This window comes from Cololabis saira, chromosome 19 (assembly GCF_033807715.1).
Source record: "Cololabis saira isolate AMF1-May2022 chromosome 19, fColSai1.1, whole genome shotgun sequence".
Lineage (NCBI taxonomy): Eukaryota > Metazoa > Chordata > Actinopteri > Beloniformes > Belonidae > Cololabis > Cololabis saira.
In genome coordinates, this window is record NC_084605.1 from 4,707,867 (window position 1) to 4,726,598 (window position 18,732).

At 45.9% G+C, this 18,732-nt stretch overlaps 1 protein-coding gene across 1 annotated transcript in view; it reads right to left on the reverse strand.

Annotated features, from left to right (window-relative positions):
• The window catches only part of LOC133419731 (NLR family CARD domain-containing protein 3-like), a gene marked incomplete at its 3' end in the record, with an annotated part of 116,300 nt that overhangs the window by 17,979 nt on the left and 79,589 nt on the right, over nt 1-18,732 (reverse strand). Inside the window, exons 4-8 of the mRNA XM_061709134.1 lie at nt 13,479-13,557; nt 12,980-13,190; nt 10,455-12,234; nt 9,648-9,821; nt 7,387-7,560 (exon numbers count right to left, since the gene is read on the reverse strand). Coding sequence (XP_061565118.1) covers nt 7,387-7,560; nt 9,648-9,821; nt 10,455-12,234; nt 12,980-13,190; nt 13,479-13,557 — 2,418 coding nt within the window. The remainder of the gene's footprint in view (nt 1-7,386; nt 7,561-9,647; nt 9,822-10,454; nt 12,235-12,979; nt 13,191-13,478; nt 13,558-18,732) is intronic.

Sequence of the window (18,732 nt, forward strand, 5' to 3'; positions counted from 1 at the left end):
TCCTGGAATGATTCTCGTACCAACATCCCTCCCTTTTGTTTGGCTGGCGAGGCAAGACCAATCGGGTCATACAATGCAGCAATTTGGCTAAGAAGTGATGAAGCATTGTGACAGCACGTGGCCCCCTGCAGGGCTTTGAACTAGGACCCAACACCTTTGTGTTAGCTTCAAACTTCCTACCCAGCTCCCTACCCACCCCCCTGCAGACGACACCTGGGAGTTGGTTCAAACAGACTTGAATCACGAGAACACCCTATGGGGTCATTTAGAAGTCTGTGACAGTCATGCCAAATGTCTGATAATGACATTTGGCCACATATCACATCCGACTGTAAATTACTTTTGTCTCTCGCCTTATTTGTGTATTCCTGCCTTTTGTTGTTAAACTTCTTGTATAAAAACCTGGTCACAACATCACTCGAGGTCGGCACACCAACTCAGACATGATCTGTGTAGGTTCACCCACCGCCGGCTTGCTGAATAAAAACTCACTATACCACAAAGCGGACTTCTGAACTGGTTTGATAAATTCCTCAACAGAAGTATGCGTCGGGTAAGGGGATTTGGTGTTGCTCCCCTAACATCCTCCATGCTCAGATTAAGTCCTGTCCTCATTTTCCCTCTTTTCTTAGAGAAGTTGATCGATGTCAGCAACCGAAGCTTGTCTGTTTCAGGTTGGTAGCCGACACCGAGTGCTTTGTTTTCCCCATCATGCATTTGGTTGGGCAGTACCAGAGTCCTGGGTACAGTTGTTTCTGCAGTAGAGTTAGCAGTTGTTTCAGCAGGGGCTCCACTCCTCCCACTTTGGTGTGACAGGACCCACGGTTTGAGGAAGAAGCCTCCCGCTTTCAAAATCTCCTCCACCCCTTTGGTGATCCTTTCCAGCGTCTTGAGGTCATCGTGTGAGGTCAAGATGTCATCCACGTAGCTGTCCTCAGTCAGAGCTCGCCGTTCTTCAACCATATCAGCGAACTGAGGAAGGTTGGCCGTCTCCTTCATGGCAACTTGTGCGATACATCCTGCGGGTTTATCACCAATATTGACTCTGACAACTGCAAACACCTCAATGTCATCCTCAGGGTTGTCTCTCCAGAGAAAGCGGTGGAGGTGGACTTCTTCATCTTTCAGCCACACTGAGTTGTACATCTTTTTTACGTCACCCAGTGCAGCATGGAGTCCACTCCTGAACCTCAGAAGGACACCTCTGATGGGATTGAGGACATCGGGACTCTTTTGAAGAAGATCATTTAGGCTTATGCCTCGTAACTCCTGGCTACTGTTCCACACAATTCTCACAGGGGTTGAGGAGGAGTGAGGGTTTGGTGCAACCAGATGGCTGATGTACCATTTAGGTCCTTTCCAGCAGTTGATTTCCTCCCTTGTGAGTTTAGCAGCAGCTCCTCTTGAGACCATTTCATGGATTTGTTCTTTGTATGCAGCCTTCCATGCAGGTTCCTTCTGCAGACGTTTCTCCGTGTTTCTGAAGGTTGCCTCCACCGATTGTCTGGCAGTGTTGAGAGGTCTGCCTTCCAGGGATAGGCTGTGTCCCAGTGGGGTAAGTTGCTATGTTTGTCCGCCAGCACGTATGTTAAGCAATCTTTTATCTTTTCCAGGTCCCGCTCTTCCTTGAGGGTAATTTATTTTCCTCCAGGGGGGCACCTGCCACACTTGCATCTGCCACATTGAGGACTGCACGCCGCTCCGATGCTGACCCACCTGAACCACTCGAACACCTCTTTGTTGGTAGTTGCGGTGCTCCGGACAAGCGGATTTCCTTCCTCTTCTTGAGGTATGACGGTCTCTTTATACGCCATTACGGCTGATCTCATGGTCCTCGCAAGGTGAGTTTCAGAGCGGTACACGGCCAGATCAACTGTCTCCATGAGGTCGGGATGGGTTCCCCCGATAGTCTTTCCCAGCGGGCCGTCCCAGAGGACGAGGTCTCCCACAATCTTGATTGGCTGGGGAACAAGACGACCTTCCCGGTGACTGATAAGGAGATCGATCTTTGTGGGACGGACCAGCTCGTCTCTGGGTACATTTGGAAAGAATTTCTGCAGCTGCTTGGCAGTGACTGGTTGGGTCACCTCTGCAATATTTTCCAAGCCATAGCAGAGAATTCTATGTTCTGCCACTTTTCCCTTTGATGTCTTCACCTTTAGCCACAGGGAATATCTTCTGGACAGGACAGTCTTCTTCATCCCCCCGACTCCATGGACAATAAGCCTGATATTCTCACTGCATAGTCCAAAGCGATCGGCTGCTTCGTTGGTGATATAATTGGTGTCAGATGCGAGGTAGATTAGGGCGCCAATAAGGCATCCAGAGTTTGTTGTTATTTCCATCAGCATCATCACAACTGGATGTTCTTGCAGTCCATCTCCAGCCTTGGCGCATACAGTTGAGGATATTTTGTTTGAGAATGCGTTCTTATACTTCTCTCTTTGTTCTGGAGTAAGCTCTGCCAGAAACTCCTCTTGTTTGTTGGTAAGGCCAAGTTTCTTTCCTCCATTTTTTATGGTGCTCTGCTCATCACTGCTGCTGTCCTTCTTTGGAGTTGGTGGCTTAGGACACAGAAGGTGATTGTGGTCCGACACCCTTCTTCTCCGACAATCTGCTTTTGGGCAGAGGAATCTGGGTGTGCATCCTTTTCCATCCTTGGGGTGGGGCCGCAAACACTAGCTTCTTTAAATGGGCCCTTTTACTTGAGAGATCTTGCTCTCTGAAGACCTTGCATGCAAATAGCCTGCCGGCATGGGAGTCATCTTCACAGACAGTGCAGCTGGGATGGACGTCCTTCTGACCTGCTGTGGACTTAGTGAAAGCCTTCCTCCCTCTCTAATCTGGGTAGTCTGCAGCACCCTTTTCCACAGGGCCTTTGTCTGCAGGACTTGGTTCCAACTGATCCAACTCTTCAAGAATTTCCTCCTGCTTCTTCAAGAATCTCAGGAGGCAATCAAAGTGGTACAGTGGAGAGAACCCGTTTGCTGGGTTAGTTTTGTGCGTAATCCACTCCCTCTTGAGTAAACTGCGAAGCTTGCTTTCCAGAGATTGCGCAACAACACGGTTCTTTACAGCGTCCTCTTCACCAAGAATCTGGAGATTGCACAGTGCCCGTTCCACAGCCTGTATCAATTCAATGGTTCTTCTGGGATTGTTTCCTTTGACTGGGGGAAGGGACTGGACCTCGTTGGTAATCATTATGACTATTTTTGCTTTGTTCCCGTATTTGTAGTCCAGCAGCCAGAATATCTCATCGGCGGATCCACAGCTAGATAGGACGAGATCCTTCTTTACCTTTTCGTGGAGACTATTTAATAAGTGGAACTTTTTTATACAATCCGCACCTTGTGGGTTACCCATGTTGGACCACCGTCCATATGGTTATGAATTCATGACATTTATGATTGGGTGAACATTTATTTTGGACCAGTAAAGGGCCGAAGCCAAAGCTAAAGTCTCATGATCCCTGCCTCATGGTGAGTTTACGACACCTCCAGCGTGGTCTGGAGAACGGAAAAACCCCATGGACACCAGGATTTGCATATGTGACCCTCTTGGTGATAAGGCACCACACTTTGATTGGACAAGGACCCCGAGCTGCAGGAAGGGGTATCAACTTCCTGTATGCAGCTATAAAAGAGAAGACCGCCCTCTCTCCGGCCTCTTCTCTCTTTTCTGCTTCTTCCTTCTCACCCACAGGTCTCTCACCAGGGAGCCAGCCAAGGGCCGGCTTTCTCCTTCGTGAACGAAGGAGCGTCCGTTTTGCAGCGCTGCACGAGCGACCCACGCGGTTCCGAGCCCAGAAAGCCGAACTAGGGACCCTGCATTGCCTCGACGTGAATGCGACGCCGATCCGAAGTTGAAGGAAGCCAAGTGCTGTGCCCAGCTGCTATCCCATCATCCAGCCGCTATCCCCTCATCCGCAGCAAGGACACAGGAGGGAGTGATAGCCGCTTTATCAGGATCGCCTGCTGAGCGTAAACACCCAGCTGTTCCCCGAGGAACACTGACTGACCACCCTTTTTTTCTTCAAATGCAAAGATTCACGTAAGAGGCTGTTTTTGGTGTCTGGGCAGAGAAAACTTAGTAATACACTTTAAAAGTTAGTTTACGCTGTGAGCTGGACTGCTGATCCCGTCATAGTTGTGTTTATTAACTTAAGTGTTTTTGTTTATCTTCTTATTGGTCTACTGCTGCATCCACATTGCTGGATCGTTATGACATGCTTCTCGACAACCGAAAACAAGGCCCTTCTAAATTTCCCGGTTGAATGACCAGAGCGCACGTGTGAAGTTTAGTTTCACAGTGGGGCATTTCTGGGTGGGAAAGATCAGAAGGTCTTGGGTTTCTGGTAGTGAGAAGTTATTTAAGAGTGTCTATTATTTTACTTTTCTTCTGCATCTCTCCCCCTCTTCCTCTCGTACTAACCCCCCCCACACGCACACACACACACACACACACACACACACACACAGACGCTCCCCTCGGTCATAAATTCCCGAGCCATACTGAGATCACACACACACACTCACACACACACGCACACACACACACACACACACACACACACCCACACACACACACACCCACATGCAGACACGCGCACACGCACACACACACACACACACACACACACACACACACTAGTCACACCCCAAACAGATGACTGGAACTTTTGCAATGTATAATTCCTGTCCCTGTTTACGTAGTGTGCCATCCGGATTTTATTTGGGGTGTTGCGTTTATCATCTTTTGACACCTGTATGTAAATAAATCCTGATTGATTTTTAATGAGTGGTTTCTGTTGTTTCATGCAGTTTGGTCACAATTGATTTGTTTGACAGAGCCTAGTGTTCGGATCTCACCCTTCAATTACTGTATTAGGCATAAACCTTAATTTCTGAGACTGATTTTCTGCTGTAAAAGTTATCATTTCCCTGCTTAAGGAACAGGGTGGTGCCCCGAGGATTTTATTTATCATATTGATAATTCAATTTGATAAATAGTCAACTTTATTAATTATTAATAATTATTAATAAAATTATTAATAATCCTTCGATAACTGGACAGCCAAGCTACCTGAGTTGCACAACACCCAATTCTTGTAGGTCCTCCCACTCAGTCTTCCAACGGTAATAGTCCCTCATGTCACCAGAGAAAGTGGGAAGTCGTGCTCTTTCAAGACTAATTTGAGGCTTGAGATCAGGGTTTCTTGCGGTCATCGGGCTGCTTTGCCGTGAGAGGGGCTGGGTTGGCCGTGAGGGGAGCCGGGTGTTCATGTTCGAAGCCCCCATGTTGGTTTTAGGCTTCACCTTGAGATCAGTCGACATGTCAGGGAGAGAGGGAAAAGATGGGAAATAAGCATCTTTTGGTGGATCACCAACCACGCTGCCATCCTCTCCCAGGTTTCTTTCTCTACCCTTTACTTGGTCGGCTTCATCTTCCTCCAGTATGTCCAACAATGCCAGGACCCTCTTCTTTAGTGCCCTGTGGCGTGTCCTGAGATCTATTACCTTCGAACCAGGAAGCAACTCCTTCCACTCTGCTAGCATTTCTCCGAGTTTGTTGTCCTCTCTTTCAAGACCTCTATTCCTCAGCCTTCGGTCCTTGATTGACTTCAGAGGGTTACCTTCCTCTTCCTCTGCCTGAGTGATGGCCGACCCAGCCGTTTCGGCCTGCCTGAAGAAGGCCTCCTCTCCATAGCTGGTCCAAAAAGTTTCCTGGGCGGCTGTCTTTACCTCGAGGAACCTGTTCTCACACTCCGCTGTCTTTGCATCAATTTGGTCTGCAGATGTTATGACCTCTTCATCCGTTGACTCCCTCAGGGCTTCAGCATACTCATATCCTGCATCTGTGACTTTAGAAAAGTCGGTCTTGAAAATCTTCCATTCCCTGAGAATTTCAGTCGATTCCAAGAGTCCCAGTTTGGTGAGAGTATGGGCCCTTTTGGTGAATGAAGCCTGTGCTCTTGATCGCACACTTTTAAGCTTCTCCAAGTCTGCCATTGTTACTCCCTTTGTGTTGACTGGAGAGCTGTCACTGCCAAAGTGTATACACGCTCCTTTATCCTTGATCAATGGGCAGTTTGATTAGTGGTAAACTTGGGGTCGCAGAAGTGAGAGGCCAGCTGGTCCTGGGTTGATTATTTAAGCTTCCTTAATGAAGCAGTCCGTGGTTATTTTTTGCTGCACTCAATCCAGTGCAGTGGGCCTCGGTTTATAACTGTTCGGTTCTTTAAGATTTTCCCCACCGAACACGGCGCCAGAAGAAGACACGTTGTTTTAACTCTTTGTGGTTTTTTATTTACTTTAGTTTAGTTTCCTTATAAAGTTGTTTTTAGTCCACAATAGCATGTTATAAACCTATAAAATAGAAAAGCTATGGTGTAAACAGCAATAAACATAATATATTATAAATTCTGAATAAATAAATTATGCAAAAATAAATTACAAGTATAATTTAGTAGTAGTAATATAATCAGTATTTAGTGTTATAATAATAAAATTAGATTTACAATAATTCGTTTTTTAAACTGTATATGCAATAATTGCAGAAATGCAACAATTTCCCTCACAAGCAACATTGAACATTGCACATTTAAACATTGCACTGCTACACACAAGCCACATTTCATTGCCACAAATTTGTTAAACCAAGTCAATTAATTAAACCAAATGTAAATAAATAGCAATGCTACACATTAAACCAACAGCCTTAACCACAAAGTGCTCTCAGTATATTGGCCCAAAGTGCAAATAATGAGTTTAGTTTTTAGTAGCAACGCTGAGCAAAGCAAGTCATTACCCATGTAAAACAATTAACTACATTTCCCAACATGCACCGCAACCAGGAAGTATAGTGAATATGCCATGATTCAAACTCAAACATTTACGGATCAAGCAGACAAACGGCGCACATAAACAACGCCAGCACAGCGGCAGCATTTTCAAAACAAACTTAAACCGCAGCCCAATTAATATAAACAGCAGCTTACCGGTGGCACATCTCTCCCGACGTGACAACATGCTGCAACTAGTGCCAGCTCCCGTTTATAGCCCGTGCTTCAATCAGGTAAGTGAACCTCCCACTCTCATCATCTCACCTGCGCCGCACCACCGCCGAACACCCGTGACGTAGTGAACGTAACAGTCACGTTGCAGCACAGTTTGAACACATTCTTTTCTTTTTCTGGGTTCTGGGATGTTTACTGGGTCAAGAACGGCTCAGAGTTGTGAACTGCATCTATCAGCTCTGCTGCAGCACCAGATGAGCTGCAGCAGCTCCATCAGCTCAAAGATCTCTGTTGAAAACCAGAGAGCCACAAAGATGATGTCCACAACACCATGAAGAGTCCAGCACACTGATGTCCTTCTGTCTTCATACCTGAGAGTGCCCAGTCTCCAGCGGGGATCCTCCAGTCCAGCAGACAAAAGCTTCCCTGCTGACTCTCCTGGATGGTTGTACCTCAGGTCCAGCTCTCTCAGATGGGAGGGGTTGGAGCTCAGAGCTGAGACCAGAGAAGCACAGCCTTCCTCTGAGATCAGACAGCCTGACAGCCTGCAGACACACAACACAACACACATGCAGAGACTCTGAGAGAACTGCTCTGAGACTAAAGCTGACTCTGTCCTCGTGTTTACCTGATGATGGCGCTGAAGGAAAAGTCAGAGGATAAACAGAAACACTGGAATTCACCCTGAATCCAACAAATGTTGCTGAGACGTTTCAGCCTGAACTAAACTTGTGGATGAACATCAACATACAAAGAGTCCCACTGCTGCTGAGGCCGACAGCATCCAGATGTGGAGAGAGAAGTGTGAAGAGCATCATGTGACCTGAACATGTGACATCACACTTCATGACTGACGTGTCTGTCCTCAACACTTTAGTGAGTTTTACAACCAGATAAGTCAGCTGTGTTTAAAGATCACTTTAATGAGCTTCATTTGAGCTGAATAAACATTTGACTTTCTGACTCTTTACTCAACCAAACAGCATTCTTGTTTCCAGGGACGTCATTTGGTCTGAAATGTTCTGAAGTCTCCAGAAACAATTTGCTGGTTTTTATTCAAGGTCAGATGATCAGAAATGGATCAATGACAGAATATTGATCAGTTCAGAACCTTGTGAACATCCAGACACAGACTGAGTCGAGGTTAGAAGAACAGACACTTCTGCTGCTGAGGTCGTCACCATTTGAGAGTTTATTGGTGCTCCAGTTTGATCATTTTATGGAAACGAATTCAATATTAAATAGGAAACATTTCAAAGTCTGACATAATCATCTTATTTGAGAATTTTGGTGCGGGGGTGGAGGGACGTCCCGAGGACGGCCAGCCGGCGCCTTGCCTCAGCTGTGAGCTGCATTTCCTGGATCCGTGACGCCCGCGCTTCGGCGACCGACGAGAAGAGCCACAAGTGACTGGCCCCGCCGCGCCTCGAAGCGCATCAGAGGCTCCGTTTGATCCAAAAGCACGGCCCGGCCAAAGGCGGCACTCCACTGCTGTCCCGTTTCGTTTCAGGGAGGAGGAGACAGAAACCGAGAGACTCTGACTGCAAAACCCCGGCAGAAACGCAAACCGCAGTCGACAGAGCCCGCAGCTTCCCGATCCGGACCCAGAGGAGGCGTGAGGTTTATGGTTCTGGGTGATCAGTTTAATCTAGAGCGGTTCAGAGCTAAATTTGGGTTTGATGAAGTTACTGTTCACATATAACTGTGTAACGCCGGCAACTACCAGCATCATTATGGTTTGTTTATTTTGTGGCGTCATTTTCCGCCAGTTATTCACGTTTTAAACACTGTGCTTTTTTTTGTGATCATTTTATTTTTTATTTATCTCGTACTCACAGTAAACACTGTGTTTTGTCATCCCATCTGATTGCAGGTGGCGTGGCGAGGGCGCCGCCATCTTTAAATACCACAGGGCGCCGCCATTTTTAAATACCACAGGGCGCCGCCATCTTTAAATGCGTTGCTACGTTGTGTTTTGAAACATATATGATCGTTTTGTATCACATGTTTGATTTCTTTTTCCATTCATGCAGTTAACGTTTTATTCTTATTGTTTTTCTTGATAGTTAGTGTTTATGTTTTTAATGTCGTTGCCATCAGAGTTTATTTGGGTATCGCTTTACCATCTGCTTGGTACCTGATGTAAATAAATTCTGATTGATTTTAATGAGAAGTTGTTTGTGATGTTTTACACAAATTCTCGTCACAATGGCTGTTTGACAGAGCTAGTGCCGAACTAGTAATATCCTTCAACGATTATTCCGTAGTGATAATAGTAAAATGTACTACTCTGCAGAATAATATCTATTTCTGAGACTGATCTCTGCTGTAAAACGTATCATTTTTCCTGGTTATGGCCCATGTGGTGCCCCTGCAAAATCAAGTCATTTTGATTCAATTCAATTTGATAAGTAATATACCTTGTTAATTATTAATAATTGTTGAATAAAATTATGAATAGTTCTTGATAGCTGAACAGCGCTACTTGTTGCACAACACAGTTCTGACCGACTGTCTGTAACGCTTCAACCCGATCTGGACACAGTTACAGTTATTAAAACTCCCATCAACAATCCTTCAATATCAACCACAGTTCTAACGGTCAACAGTTGAACACTTGGTGGATTCTGACCTGAGAGATTCCAGGTGACAGTGTGGACTCTCCAGTCCAGGACACAGCTTCTTCAGTCCTGAATCCTGCAGGGGGTTGTTACTCAGGTCCAGTTCTGTCAGACTGGAGGACTGACAGCTGAGAACTGAGGACAGATCTGCACAGATGTCCTCTGAGAGGTTACAGTCACTCAACCTGCAGAGGAGATTAAAGAGATCATGAGGTTATTCAGGAAAGTTTATTTGTTTAACATTTCATGAAAAAGACAACTCAAACTCGGCAGGTGGTTTTCTGTTGCCTCCATGTAGAAGTAACTTAAAACAGAAGACAATGAATGAATAATCATGTAATTCAGGGGTGTCCAAAGTCGATCCTCGAGGGCCGCAATCCTGCATGTTTTAGTTGTTTCCCTGCATCAACACCATCTGCATCATCAAAGTCTGGATAGTTATGTTGATGACCAAGCTCCTTGTATCACGGTTTGATAAAAAAAGGGACACATCTAAAACATGCAGGACTGCGGCCCTCGAGGACCGACTTTGGACACCCCTGATGTAATTTAAACATTGATTATTTAATTCAACAAATGAATGAATCATAGAATTTAAATGCATACTGATCAATTCAACTATTAATCAATAAATGTTGCTGCACTACAGTCTTGATCAAAGCTGCATTTCTCTTCTCTGCATGTAAAGTTTCCTGAGATGAATCATTGATGAGAACTGGTCCCACATGAACCTGAACTTAGTTGAACAGTGAATTTAACTGGTTTCCTCCAAGAACACAACTTGTGATTGTAACTAAAACAGATGTGTTCGTTCTTACAAAACTTTCTTGGAGGCTTTGACCACCGGCAGCAGCCTCCGTAGAACCTCCTCTGAAGCTGAGTATTTCTTCAGGTCAAACACCTCCAGATCTTCTGATGACAGTAAGATGAAGACCAGAGCCGACCACTGAGCAGGAGACAGTTCATCTGTGGAGAGACGTCCTAACCACACGGACCGTTGGACCTCTTTCACCAGAGAACCATCATTCAGTTCATTCAGACAGTGGAACAGGTTGATGCTTTTCTCTGCAGACAGATCCTCACTGATCTTCTTCTTGATGTATTCAACTGTTTCCTGATTGTTCTGTGATCTTCTTTGTTCTGGTTCCAACAGACCTCGTAGGAGAGTCTGATTGGTCTCCAATGAAAGACCCAGGAGGAAGCGGAGGAACAAGTCCAGGTGTCCGTTTGGACTCTGTAAGGCCTTGTCCACAGCACTCCGATAAAAAGTCTTTGCTCTTGTTTTAAACCACCTGGAGGTGTTTCTTTGTTCCTCCAGCAGGTTGACTCCAGACTTGATGAAGGTCAGATGGACATGAAGAGCAGCCAGAAACTCCTGAACACTCAGATGGATGAAGCAGAAGACCTGGTCCTGGTACAGGTTTCTCTCCTCTTTAAAGATCTGGGTGAACACTCCTGAGTACACTGAAGCCTCTCTGACGTCGATGCCGCACTCTCTCAGGTCTGGTTCATAGAAAATCAGGTTTCCTTTCTGCAGCTGCTCAAAAGCCAGTTTTCCCAGAGACTCCACCATCTTCCTGCTCTCTGGACTCCAGTGTGGATCCGTCTCAGCTCCTCCATCATACTTGACCTTCTTCAGTTTGGCCTGGACCACCAGGAAGTGGATGTACATCTCAGTCAGGGTCTTAGGCAGCTTCCCTCCCTCTCTGGTTTCCAGGACTTTCTCCAGGACCGTAGCAGTGATCCAGCAGAAGACTGGGATGTGGCACATGATGTGGAGACTCCGTGATGTCTTGATGTGGGAGATGATCCTGCTGTTCTGCCGCTCTTCTCTGAACCTCTTCCTGAAGTATTCCTCCTTCTGTGGGTCAGTGAACCCTCTGACCTCTGTCACCATGGAGACACACTCAGGAGGGATCTGATTGGCTGCTGCGGGTCGTGTGGTGATCCAGAGACGAGCAGAAGGAAGCAGGTTCCCCCTGATGAGGTTTGTCAGCAGCACATCCACTGAGGTGGACTCTGTAACATCAGTCAGGACCTCATTGTTGTGGAAGTCCAGAGGAAGTCGACTCTCATCCAGACCGTCAAAGATGAACACAACCTGGAACTCTTCAAAGCTGCACATTTCTCTGGTTTCAGTGAAGAAGTGATGAACAAGTTCCACCAAGCTGAACTTTCTCTCTTTCAGCACATTCAGCTCTCTGAAGGTGAAGGGAAGCAGTAACTGGATGTCCTGATTGGTTCTGCCTTCAGCCCAGTCCAGAGTGAACTTCTGTGTTAGGACTGTTTTCCCGATGCCGGCCACTCCCTTCGTCATCACTGTTCTGATTGGTTCATCTCTTCCATGTGGAGGTTTAAAGATGTCTTCCTGTCTGATGGTTGTTTCTGCTCTCACTGGTTTCCTGGATGCTGCTTCAATCTGTCTGACTTCATGTTCATTGTTGACCTCTCCAGTCCCTCCCTCTGTGACGTAGAGCTCTGTGTAGATCTGCTCCAGAAGGGTTGGGTTTCCTGCTTTAACAATCCCCTCAGATACACACTGGCACTTCTTCTTCAGCTTAGACTTCAGCCGCTTTTTACAAACTGCAAAAAAAGACCCTTAATAAAAGTGGAAAAAAGAAACCAATTAGTGTTTTAAAAGTTCAACTTAATTCTCCTAAATAATCAGGATGTAAACCGACACTGATCGACTCTAACATTATGATGATCTGTCCCATATTGAGTATAATCACTTTTACCACCAAAACACCTCTGAACATTCAGGACGTGGAGGTGACAAGAACATCTGGGGGTCCTGGAGTTTCTAGTACCAGGATGTTAACAGTACAGCCCTGATGGGTTGTGGATTTGCGGGTTGTTGTGTTCTTGTTATTGTTGTGGGGTCTGTGAAGTGCATTTTCAAGTTTTAGGATTTGAAGATGATCTGATCGAATAATCTGTAGAACCATCAAGACAATCTGGAGTTCAGCAGAATTCCTGGAAGAGGAAAACCAGGACTGAAATCTTCCAGTTATCTTGTGGTGTTGGTCAGTTAAACATGTTTATTGAGGTCCACTGCTGTCCTGTACAGGGATAGTGCTACTGTAGGGGGTGCTGGGACCATGTGGGGGCGACTGGTCTGCAGAAATGTTTAGCTGGGTGTCAACGGTCAAAATAATCTTCAAGTGGATCAAGAATGCAGATCTGATTCCAGCAGAATATTGTTGGAACAACATGAGCAGAGTTCCTCCCTTCATCTTTCAGTGGGTTTAATGTTGTGGCTGATCTGTGAATGTTGTTCATCTCCTGAGGCATTCTGGTTCATTTACCCAGCAGCTAAAATGTTCATAAAAAATCCTCTTACTGCTCTGCAGACACTCAGCCAGCTCCTCCTGCTTCAATCTCCTCAGGAAGTTCACTGTGATCTCCACAAACGCCTCTCTGCTGCTTCTCCTCTGCTCTTCATCCTCACCCTGCAACAGATGCTCTAGGGATTCTGGGTAATCTGGACTCAGACCCCTCTGGATCTTCTTCAGCTCGTTCTTCACAAACAGGACAATGTTGTCCTCCAGCAGCTGGAACAGAAGACCACATGAAGGACACAATCAGACTGAAACCACGGACACAAACATCAGACCCATGTTGGACAGACTGACAGTCCACTGATCTCCAGAGACCAGCATGGAGACAAACATCAGACCCATGTTGGACAGACTGACAGTCCACTGGTCTCCAGAGACCAGCATGGAGACAAACATCAGACCCATGTTGGACAGACTGACAGTCCACTGGTCTCCAGAGACCAGCATGGAGACAAATATCAACAGAACAGATGGAGAAACAGTTGTTGTTCATGTACAGACCAGAAATATGGAGTCCAGCTGTGTCTGATGCTGCTGGACAGACGGACCGCTGGGAGGCTCTGAGCTCTGCTGGTCCACTCTGTGGAGGAACCAGGAAGAATTAGCTCACATCATGTCTGTCCTCACAGAGACAAACACCAGCTGAAGGTCCATGAAGTCATGTTAGGATGAGGACGGTCCATCAGAGAACTGGTGGTGCTGAAGGTTTACTAGTCCTGCTGATCCACTGAGAACGTACATGTGACCTCAGTGAAAAGTTAGAACAAGATCAGGAACATGGACAACTGATGGAGACATGAAGCAGCTGAGGAACTCTGGATCATCATCAGGATCAGTCCTCTGGAAGGTCAGACCTCCAGATGTGTCAACCAGAGGAAAAAGCTCCTGACAGGAGATGAAGATCTATGAAGAGGAAGCCATCAGGCCATCAGACCGGCCTGAGTGATTGGGCAACGTATTGTGTCATGCATCGCGTCACTTCCTGGTGTTTGCGGTCTGTTACCGTCAGAGGTGGACAGAGTACTCGACCCCAGTACTTGAGTAAGAGTACAAATACTACTGGTCAAAATTTACTCCGTTACAAGTAAAAGTAGCTCAGTCAAAATATTACTCGAGTAAGAGTAGAAAAGTACTTGCTTTTAAAGGTACTTAAGTATCCAAAAGTAAATGCTTTTAAATTTACTTTAAGTAAAAGTAAGAGTAAGTTTCTTATTTTCCACATCAGTAAATTACTTTATTTTTTCTAAATTAATTTAAGTTGTAAAGTTTAAGTTGTAAATGTCTGTGGTTTGTTTGTGCCCTCGTTTTTTACTCGGTCGAACTCAAACATTGAGTTAAGATACGGCCAAGGATTTTGTGAAAGTCCCTGCTCCGAGTCCGGCTCATTATCAGACTCAGATGACTCAGCGGATTGTCTTTCTTCTCCTGACGCAGGCGTAGCCATTGTTGCGGCTATGTCTTGACTTGTTGCGGCTCTGTCTTGACAAACGCAGGCTACTTTGGCTGTATCGTTTTGAGGAGGCTTGGCGTATTTCCGCTTTACGTACATCCCAGTGGAGAGCGTGCACTGTGATAGGTCTCCTCCTTTGACAAAAACAGCTTGTGTCCAATAGGATTTTAGGGAAGAAGAAAAACGAGCAGACCTGAAAGTTACGAGTACTTTTCAGCCTTCCTAGAAATTTACTCGAGTAAAAGTAAAAATATTTGTCTTGGAAATGTATTCAAGTAAGAGTAATAAGTACCAAAGAAATCTAATACTCAAGTAAAGTACAAATCCTCTGGATATGTACTTAAGTACAGTACTCAAGTAAATTTACTCCGTTACTGTCCACCACTGGTTACCGTTGCACGGCGTTTGCAGGCTCTGATCTCTCCCGACTTTTTTGTCTAAACTTAGATTGTTTTCTGGTAAAATAGTACTATATCTTTGCAGGACTGGAGGCGAGGCTCAGCCAGTTAGAGGTCCGGTTCCGCCAATTTGACCATATTCCGATAGACTCGTCAGCTAACCAGGCTAAGCTAGCGGCGGACCGGCCTGTAGGAGCTGCTGGGAGCCGCTCCCATGCAGCTCCCGAGCAGCCGGCCAGTCAGGACCGGTGGGTGACGGTTCGGAGGAAGCTTAGTCCTAAAGGGCACACGGAAATCCACCACCCGCTTCATGTGTCTAACCGTTTTTCCCCACTCAGCGACACACCCGTTGAGAAACCGACCCTGGTGATTGGCGACTCCATAGTCAGGCATGTGAGGCTGACTCCAGCAACCATAGTTAGGTGCATCCCGGGGGCCAGAGCGGGCGACATTGAAGCAAATTTGACGCTGCTGGAAAAGAGTAATCGTAAATTTGGTAAGTTTATTTGGGAGACTTCTGGGGAAAGCCCGGTCTGATTAGAAGACACGGCATTCATCCCACCCGGGATGGTGCAGCTCTTATTTCTAGAAATCTGGCCAATGTTATTAAACACTCCCCCTGACAATCCAGGGTCCAGGCCAGGATGCAGAGCTGCAGTCTAACACACTTCTCTGCTGCTTCTCGAGGACCAACGCCTGCCAATAAAACTGTAGGATTACATGATGTAATTAGCGACTCTAAAACTGTAGGATTACATGATGTAATTAGCGACTCTAAAACTGTAGGATTACATGATGTAATTGGCGACTCTAACCAGGTGCCTAGCAAAATAGAAGTGGTTGCAGTTCCCCGCCCTCCAAAAGTTCACCAGGTGCGGCGTTATAGAGGCGTTAACAAAAATAACCTTGTAAAAATTCAAACCAATGCACATTTGGTACCAATAAGAAACCGAAAAATGAGATGCGGACTACTAAATATACGATCGCTAAGCTCCAAGTCTCTGTTAATAAACGATATAATTACAGGAGAGAGCAGGAGTGATATTTTCTGGTTAACAGAAACATGGTTACAGGAGGAAGAGTATGTTAGTTTGAATGAATCGACTCCGCCCGGCTATTTTAATCATCACATTCCTAGAAGCACGGGCCGAGGCGGAGGAGTCGCAGCAATTTATAACTCCAGTCTCCAAACAAAAATTGAACCTAAGTGCAATTATAATACACTTGAAAGCCTCACGCTTGGTCTGAAATTTCCGAGCTGGAAATCAGAAAAGTCAGTTTTTTTTGTGGTATTATACCGGCCCCCTGCTGGTGCTTATCTAGAGTTTCTGTCTGAATTTTCAGATTTCCTATCTGGATTATTGATCAGTACAGATAAATTAATCAGAGTGGGTGACTTTAATATTCATATGGATGTTGAAAGCGATAATCTTAAATTAGCTTTCGATTCTCTTCTAGAATCAATGGGTATCTCACAAAAAGTGGATAAACCGACGCACTCTTTTGATCATACTCTGGATCTCGTTCTCACCTACGGTGTTGAAACTGATGGTCTGTTGGTGTCACCTGTAAACTCCCTTTTATCCGACCATTATTTAATAACGTTTGAATTTAATATTGTCGATGTTGAAGTGCAAAATAGGAGGTATTATTTTAGCAGATGTTTGTCTGATGAAGCTATTGCTAAATTTAGGGAGGCCATTGCTCATCTTACGACAGTGGAAAATAGTGATGTAGTCGAGGCCAGTGACCTGGGTTCTACCTCTGCAGATGTTGATTTCCTTGCTAGTAACACTGCTGATTTGGGTTTCCAACCATAGGAGCTTAACTCCCTGGTATAATTCAGATATCCGCATGTTGAAACAAAACGTGCGTAAAATGGAAAGGAAGTGACACTCTTGTAAGTCTGTAGACTCTTATCGTGAATGGAAAGATATTTTAATAGTAAAAAAAAAGCCATTCGCAAAGCCAGAACAGCTTATTATTCAACGTTGATAGAGGATAACAAAAGTAACCTAGTTTTCTGTTCAGCACTGTGGCCAGGCTGACAAAGAGTCACAACTCTGTGGAGCAGTGCAGTGCACCTATCCCTACGTTTAGGATATGTACCACAGGTTTTCAAAGTTGCAGTAATTAAACCTTTACTAAAAACCTTCTCTTGACCCAGACACCTTAGCTAATTATAGACCAATTTCCAACCTTCCATTCGTATCTAAAATTCTGGAAAAGGCAGTTTCAAGCCAGTTATGTGACTATTTGTATAGAAATGATCTGTTTTGAAGACTTTCAGTCAGGGTTCAGAATGCATCATAGCACAGAGACAGCACTGGTTCGAGTCACGAATGACCTCGTTATGGCCTCAGATAAGGGATTAGTGTCCATATTGGTTCTACTGGACCTCAGTGCTGCTTTTGACACTATAGATCATGGCATTTTACTGCACAGGTTAGAGCATGTTGTTGGGATTAAAGGGACAGCTCTATGTTGGTTTAAATCATATCTATCTGACAGGTTCCAGTTTGTTCATGTACATGACGTTTCTTCAGAACAGTCAAGGGTCTGTTATGGTGTCCCGCAGGGTTCAGTGCTAGGGCCAATCTTGTTCAGTTTATACATGCAGCCATTGGGAAGTATAATCCAGAATCACGGCATACACTTTCATTGCTATGCTGATGATACGCAGCTCTATTTGTCTATGAAGCCGGATGAAACTGAACCGTTAGTTAAACTTCAGGCATGTCTTAGGGACATCAAGGACTGGATGTCCAGACATTTCTTGCTTCTAAATTCAGATAAAACAGAGGTTCTCATTCTTGGTCCAGAGCATCTTAGGAAGAGATTAGATGGTGTTGCGATGGCTTCCAGTGCCACTGTGAGAAACCTTGGTGTTGTTTTCGATCAGGATTTGTAGTTTAAACCATATGTTAATGAGGTTTGTAAAATAGCATTTTTCCATCTCCGTAATATTGCAAAGATTAGGAAAATCCTCTCGCAGAGTGATGCTGAAAAACTAGTTCATGCGTTTGTATCTTCTAGACTAGATTACTTCACTTCACTTCACTTCATCTTCTCCCGCTTATCCGTTACCGGGTCGCGGGGGCAGCAGCCTCAGCAGGGATGCCCAGACTTCCCTCACCCCAGACACCTCCTCCAGCTCTTCCGGGGGGAGTCCGAGGCGTTCCCAGGCCAGCCGAGAGACATAGTCTCTCCAGCGTGTCCTGGGTCTTCCCCGGGGTCTCCTCCCGGTGGGACATGCCTGGAACACCTCCCTAGGGAGGCGTCCAGGAGGCATCCGGTACAGATGCCCAAGCCACCTCAGCTGACTCCTCTCAATGTGGAGGAGTAGCGGCTCGACTCCGAGCTCCTCCCGGGTGACCGAACTCCTCACCCTATCTCTAAGGGAGCGTCCAGCCACCCTGCGGAGGAAACTCATCTCGGCCGCTTGTATCCGCGATCTTGTCCTTTCGGTCACTACCCAAAGTTCATGACCATAGGTGAGGGTAGGGGCGTAGATTGACCGGTAAATCGAGAGCTTCGCCTTTCGACTCAGCTCCCTCTTTACCACGACGGTCCAGTACATCGACCGCATTACTGCGGACGCTGCACCGATCCGCCTGTCAATCTCACGCTCCATTGTTCCCTCACTCGTGAACAAGATCCCGAGATACTTGAACTCCTCCACCTGAGGCAGGACTTCTCCACCCACCCGGAGAAGGCATGCCACCCTTTTCCGGTCGAGAACCATGGCCTCGGTCTTGGAGGTGCTGATTCTCATCCCTGCCGCGTCGCACTCGGCCGCAAACCGCCCCAGCACATGCTGGAGGTCCCGGTCTGATGAAGCCAACAGGACAACATCATCTGCAAAAAGCAGAGATGAAATCCTGAGGTTCCCAAACCGGATCCCCTC